General features: G+C 46.5%; 1 protein-coding gene across 1 annotated transcript in view; it reads right to left on the reverse strand.

Moving 5' to 3' along the window:
* The window catches only part of TBC1D9B (TBC1 domain family member 9B), a 21,050-nt gene extending 20,697 nt beyond the window's left edge, over positions 1–353 (reverse strand). The window contains exon 1 of the mRNA XM_026858502.1: positions 193–353. Within this exon, the coding sequence (XP_026714303.1) occupies positions 193–353 (161 nt within the window). The remainder of the gene's footprint in view (positions 1–192) is intronic.
* Between the last annotated feature and the right edge of the window lie 6,753 nt (positions 354–7,106).

Consider the following 7,106-nt stretch of genomic DNA (forward strand, 5'->3'; position numbering starts at 1 on the left):
CGCTCTGCAGAGAGGGGCCCCGGCTCGGCCGCGCGGCGGCACCCTGCACTGAAAGGGCCTTTGCCGGAGCGGCTCCAGTTTGATGAAAGCAAGGTGCTTATAGAGCAAAACATCAGGCAAATGAAAAATCTTCCACTGTAGCTGCCATGAACTAAACCGTATTATTTAAATGCTCCCTCCCGTTGTACACACAGTGATTTGTTGGCAGAGAGCTCCCAGAGCAGCTTTGCTGCCTCCTTCAAACCGCTGTCATCATCTGCAGGCGCCAGCCCCCTGCACAGCCTGGACACATCCAGCTCTCCTACCTGGGCTGGTGATGCCTTCACCTCCCCGTTGGGGAGACAGGAATTCATTTCCCCTTTTTGCTGTGAAATACACGCACTGCCAGGCGCTGCCTGCCTCTCGGCCTCAGCAAGCCAGCCCACGCCCTGCCAGGACAGGGTGCCAGCATCATTTTGGTCCTTGTTTTGCAGCTCTGGAGCCCACACGGGGCTTGTGATAAAGTCCAAGGACAGTCTTTGCAACAAACAGGAGAGCAGGATATGCGGTTCCTTCTCACGTCTTGGCTGCAGAACAGCTTCCCAGTAACTCAGTAAACTGCTTGTCTTCCTTTAATAACCATTAGAGAGTCTCCCTGCAAACTCTAAAAGTGTTACAGCAGCAGAACACATTGACATCTGCCATCTCTGTGCTTAACCGCCCAGCTCCCAGAAAGGCGGGAATGCCATGTTTTCTTTAGGCTATAAATCCTTTAACCCCGGGATGATCTATCTTCTGTGTCAGTGCAGTGCCCTAATCCCAGCTGGAGCCTTTGTACACTACTGTTATATAAATATTTGTCAGCTGGCTGAGCTTTCAAAGGCTCTGCCTTCATCCTGATGGCATGGCTGAAGGCTGGATGTGCTGCGGGAAGGGTTTGAGCACTGGGAGAAGATGCTGAAGGATCCTTCTCTGTGTTACTCTCTGTTCCTGCTCACTCTGTGCCATCTTTCAGGTGGCAAACGCTGTGGGAAGGTGGATTAGTGTCTCCTGTATATTCTATAAGCCACTTTGAACCACGCGGCCTTTAATGGCTTGAGATTTCTAGGCACTGGTATAGCAAAATAGAGCAACATTTATTGCAGAATTGGAAAAAATATTCTCTGAAAATTGATCTTTTGACAATGTTGTTCCACACTGTCCTCTAAGATAGATATATATACACACACACTGGAGGGGGACTTGGGAGTCACCAGGCGACGCTCTCATCCTCCTGTAGTTTGAGACACCAAGCTCACAAACTCTGTATTTTTAAATTGCTTTTTATTGAAATGTAGTACATTAGCAAACCCTAACTAATCGGTATACACTATTAACATATTGGCATATACCACGTGACTACAATACAGTGTTATACTTACATCAAAACATGTCAAGAAGTTCTGCTGCTGTCAAGCTACAATTTCACAAGGGCTGGAAAGATCTGATTGTTGGGAGGGCACCGCACCGCCTGCCGCGCCTGTGTCCCCGCAGCGTCCCCGTCGCTTGGCCAGACCCCTGGGACTTGCTGGAGTTTTTAGGTTATGTGGTCAAACCGGTGTGGTCCACCTTGAAGCAAGACAGCTGAAACAGACTTTTCATTTTACACGCACACAAATATCTTTTTTGTTTGTTTGTTCGTTTGTTTGTTCGTTGCAGTTTCCCAAGCCCAAAGGCTGAAGCGTCCCCTCTCTGCTGGGATAAAATGATCCTGTTTTGGTGGATTCTGTGCATAGTTATCCATGGCCTCAAGCAGGTGATCCCGAATAGGCACGGTCGTACAGAGAAGCTTTTAGTATTTAACATCTACTTGCAAACTGCAGCAGGGCTGACTGGGTAAGCAGAGGAGCGATGCGATCACTCAGTTTGCTCAGAAAGGTTAGTTCCCTTTTATAGGACTAGTGCGATGAATCTTACCAGTGCTGGGAGTTAAGTCTAGACTTAACAGGGTGGAAAAAGTCTACCTGCTGATGTGGTGGCAACCGAGAAGGCTTCATGTAGCACCTTCCAGTGCAGACACAAAGCAAGCCCTGTCAGGCTGGGACGCTGCCTTGCCAGCTGCAATGCAGGAACTGCACGAAATCTGCAAACAGGAGCTCTGCTTTAAGAGCCCCCAACATCCAATTAAACATCCCTGGACTGAAAGCAGCAAAGAGCGTCAACTTTATTTTCAAACTCAAACTTTCCTGTCCTGGAGCACGGGAGGGTTTGCTGAGCTGTTTTCTCTAAGATCCTCCCAGTGGATCAGCCTTTACTGCCCCAGACAGCCAGAGGGTGTTACAGACACAAGTACGGCAGATGGAGAGCAAATCTGGTGATCCGAGGCCGTTACCACAACCCAGCAGAAACGCTCTGTTGGGAATTAACGGCTCTTGGTCCCCCCAAGGGGTTTGGGCAGCTGAAGACCAAGTCAGAGCCAAGCAAAGGGGATCCGCGGAGCACGCTGGGCGGGAAGCAGCAAAAAAAAAAAACCAAAAAAAAAACCCCAAACAGCAAATGACGCAGCAAACACACGCAGTTGAGGTCAGGGCAAAGATTAAAAAGCTTCTTGCTCCTGAGGGGCTTGGCTGCAGTGAGCTGCGGGTGGATGTAAGTGGAGGGGGGAATAGCCCGTGCCCGGCAGGAACGAGGGAGCCTTCACTTGCACGTCCAGCAGGTTTTTGGGCTGCAAAACCCCAGTCCCTTGTGTGACACTAGCTCATGTTATATGTTACTAGCTCAGCCTTTCAATGAAATCACTCTAAATAGCTTCAACTTTCAATAAAACCCTATGTACTTATTACTTCACAGGAATATTAATAGTTATTTATCTTTTTACTTTAGACACCCTGGACATTATTGCCATAAAAAGAATAAATATTCAGACATTATTGCACAACCTACACATCCATCTCTCTACATCTGGGCATCTCCTCGAGGCTAGAGGGCTGAGGAGCAAAAGGATGCTCCATGTAGGGATCCACAGAACAAGCACCCCACAGTAACAGCCCACGTCCCACACAGCCTGATTTGGCTGAGAACCTCCACGCTCCCACGGACCACGATGCTGGTTTGGAGCAATGAATGCCCTTCGAGGGGCTGGCCAGCATGGTGACGGCACAGCGATGAAAAACATGATGGAGGCCGGGTGGATGGCAGTGCCTGCACAATGGGGACCTTCACCCAGCTCTCGGAAGGAGAAAACTGGTAGTAATTGATGGGGTGGAAGGGCAGAGATTAATTCAGGAAAATTAAGAGTGTTTGGGAACGTTACAAGCTTTTAAAAAAAGTAGATGAATGAATGGATCAAACAATGGACCAGATAAAAAGATGTTGACTAGTGCTGCTTTGCAAAGGCTCATGAGAGCAGTTTTCACTCCACAAGCACCAAGTAAAACTGACGGGCCCCTGTGAGCTTGGGGCTTCGGCCATCAGGTCAGGATATCCCTGACTGGGGGTTATGCAGAACTGTGGCCCCACACCAGGAGCAAAACACCAGCCAGAGCCCTGCTCTTGTCACTGCATCCCACTAGGAAGGGTTGTGGGGGGTACCACTTTTTTTTTCAAAGACTTTGGAGAGTCTTTGGAAAGCAGAAATGAGCATCAACCTGCAGATGTACAGTCTACCTTTCTCCTGATTTTCCCCAGAACTGGAGCATCTTTCCCTCTCTCACCCCCTTCTCTGCTCAGTGGTTTCCACCCAGCGTGCTGGAGCACAGGCTGCCCTTACGGCAGCACCCTGCGGTGCAGGGAAATGAAAAAGTGAAGATATCTTTCAATATAACAACACATATGCAAGCTGTCATGGCACATCACGCACTCTTCTGCATGGCTCAGGTTGGAAAATTAGGTCACATATGAATGTGTAACACGGGGTGAAAAAGGAGTGAAAGCTTCACTTGTGAAGTTCAAGGTGTTTCCTGGGGTCCCTGCCCTGAGCCCTCCTGCCCTTCTCTCCCCACCCCGCAGGGCTGGCAGCAGCCTCGATGCTATTTGCCCCGCCATGCCTTGGTTTGTGCACTGCTGTGCTACTGTCTTTTGTAAAAAACAGATGACTATTAGCTAAGCAAAAAAATACATATTTTTAACAATTAAGTCAACTCACTCCCCACTAATCAGGCTGCAGAGCTTCCTGAACTTCAGCTCAACCCTGGTGCCTTCATCCTTCAGCTCATGACCTATGACTGAGGCATTATCTCAAAGCTAAATTGGGCTAAACAAGTCCCAGAGTCTCATCATGACTCTTGCCTCCTGCAGACCTCCCTCAGCTTTTCAGTAGCTGGTAAAGCTCTTGGCTCTCCCAAGCCTTTGCACTGTTTTACATGAGCGCATTTAAAGAAAACAGAAGATGTGTAAGAATCTCATAACGTAGTCCTAAACACATTTATTTAACTATTTTTGGTCTTTCTTTGGCTTATGTCAGATATCTGTCTATTCCTATAGCATCCTCAGGTGCCAAGGCAAGCATCCTAGAAGCAAGGGGACAGTGCAAACAGATACTAACACATGAGCTGACTGGAGGGAGTGATCATGAGTGTCATTAAGTAAATTTTAACATGCTTCAAATTTAATACTTTATGTTAGTATTATAGGTAAAAAGCACACTTACAGTATGGGTTTTTTACTGGCAATTATCCTCTAAGAACACAAGCAAACCTTGATTGTACAAATGTCTTACGGGAACATGCAAATCCTTCATACAACAGGAGGCTGGGAAAGAGAAGATGAAGTGCTAGGGTTTAAATAGTTTAGGGAAACACTTGGAGGTAAAGCTTTTTTTATATGTAGGAGTAATAAAATTAATGAACCTGTTAAAAAGCACTTTTTTTTTTTCAACCTTAAAAATGATTTTCCAAGTTACTGGCACTTACAGTTCTTGGTAGATTGCAGTATATTTTACTTCTATGAAATGACTCAACCGTACACAGCACCACTGCAGCAGAGCAAGAACAACGATGCTCATCAAGCTTTTTTTAATATACTGATTAATACTAAAAGGAAAACCTCAAACTTACCAGCACAGCCTAGAAAAATCATTCATGTTGCTGTGGTGCCTCCTCCCCATCCTAAGTATGACTAAGTAGAAGAACGCCTGCTACAGCACGTCCCAGCATGCATGTAGGGATCAATTCTCTGAACTAGCTTTTAACTTTTCCAGTGTTGTAAGATTTTCCAAATCCAGGATATCAATTATAATCATCAGCTCCCTCATCCAAGATGCTACAGCAGAAATCCATTTTTATATCACTAGACCATGATCTCCACAGAGGCAAATCTTCCCTCCCACTGCTTAAAACCAAGATGGTAGATTAAAAATAAGGAGATTTAACAAAATACAGTTGACAGTATTTATTCTTTTGTCTTTGGGGGCTTTGTACTTTCTAATTCCCATGCCTTTTCTAGTTTTTCTGTACAGCTGGTGCAAATGGTCTCAGCTGGAGCTGAGAAACCATCATTTTGGTTTTGTGCCAAAACCGTGCCCCTGTGACTTTCCCACTGGCCTTGGGCAAATCCCTGCGTTGGGCTGAGACAGCCCCTACAAGAAGGGGCATCCACGCCCCACACAGCACTACAATGGGTTCTCCTACCCCAAACCCTGCTGGCAGGGCTCTGCACCGAGCTCACACTTTCGCTGTGGTGCCGGTGGCTGGGGCTTGCAGCACAGGGTAGGCTGTCGCCGGCTTGTTGGAGACACCCTGACATTTTTGTATTTAACCATGAACACCCACGTGTTTGTCGGTTTATTGTAACCTGACTGCCCACTACAGATAAAAACAAGCCCTACAACATCCTTGAGAGATGGAGATTTTTCTCTCAGGCGTTTGTTTTCGGAAGGCCCCCGCTCTCACGTGTCTGCCTGCTGTGATCTGGCAGATGTAATTACGAAAACAGGGGTTGCTCAATCAGCCACCCTTCTGCCGCCCCCGAGCCCTGCATGGGCCTGAGCACAGCTCAGCCAGGCTGGGGTTGGGAGCTCTGCCTGGGCTTGTCGGTGCTCTCAGAGGCTGCCCCGCTTTGTACATCTGCAAGGAGATGAAGGATGCTGACCATGACCTGCTGCCGCTCAAGCCACCTGCGGGCATTTTCTGTGACCTTCACTTCTGCTTTGTAGGAGAAAGTGGGTGTTAAAATTGTGCTCTTAAAAAGTTTGGGGTTTAAGCATATTTCTAGAGTGAGCTGAATGACAATAAAAGTGCATTTGGTAAATATAAATGTGGGTATTATGAGAAAAACCTCCCTACACTTCACACCACCCACTCTTGAATTATCAGATTAAATAAAGCTGATGCACAGCAACAAAAGTCAAAGCACGCTCAGCAAGGAGGATCATTTCCTCATTTTACAGAGCTGGGTTTTTCTTTTTCTCTTAAACATCCGTGTTAGAGACACAGCTGAACCACACTTCAGGTAAGAATATATGTCAAGCAGACTGCTATACAATTAAAAAACATAATAAAGGAGGGTAAATTCCCCCATTTGTAGCAAAAGCAGATGAAATTCAAGCGTGGCAGGGTATGTCTTACCTTTCTTTTTGGCTTAACTGATTTATCAAGATTCCTATACAGAGGGTGAAGGTTTGTTTCACATTACAAGGACACAAATGCGTTTCTACACCTACAGTAACTTAGACTGCAATGGAGAAAAATCCAAACATTCATTAAACAGCTATGCATTGTCTGGTAGGAAAAGGTGGAGCAGAAGCGATCGCTCCTCCACGTCTGATCATTTGAGGAACGCTGTGGACAACTTAACTCCAGAAGTTCCTCCCTCACTCTCCATTTCTGCATTACTCTCTCAGAAGCTTGCAAACTATATTCATCTCTCCACTGCTTTTGTCACACGCTGGTAAAAACTGATTCTTCCTGCAGCGTGTCCAAGCGGTTGCTGCTTTCCTTTCTTCTTCTGCCTTCTACGTTCCCATTATTGATGTCAATAGGAAAGGGCGCAGCTTAGAGAACATGTTTGTTATTTAACTGTTGCAGATCTCAACGGGAGAATGGGATATAAAGCTTACCTCTTTTCTTCTCTGTGTAATGCCAACATGCTGGCTTTTAAAAAACCTCAGTGAAAAATTCAGTGGATCTTTTAAACATACCCCCCCCCCCCCC

Source organism: Athene cunicularia (assembly GCF_003259725.1).
Source record: "Athene cunicularia isolate RWA chromosome 13 unlocalized genomic scaffold, athCun1 chr13_part1, whole genome shotgun sequence".
In the NCBI taxonomy this organism is placed as follows: Eukaryota; Metazoa; Chordata; class Aves; order Strigiformes; family Strigidae; genus Athene; species Athene cunicularia.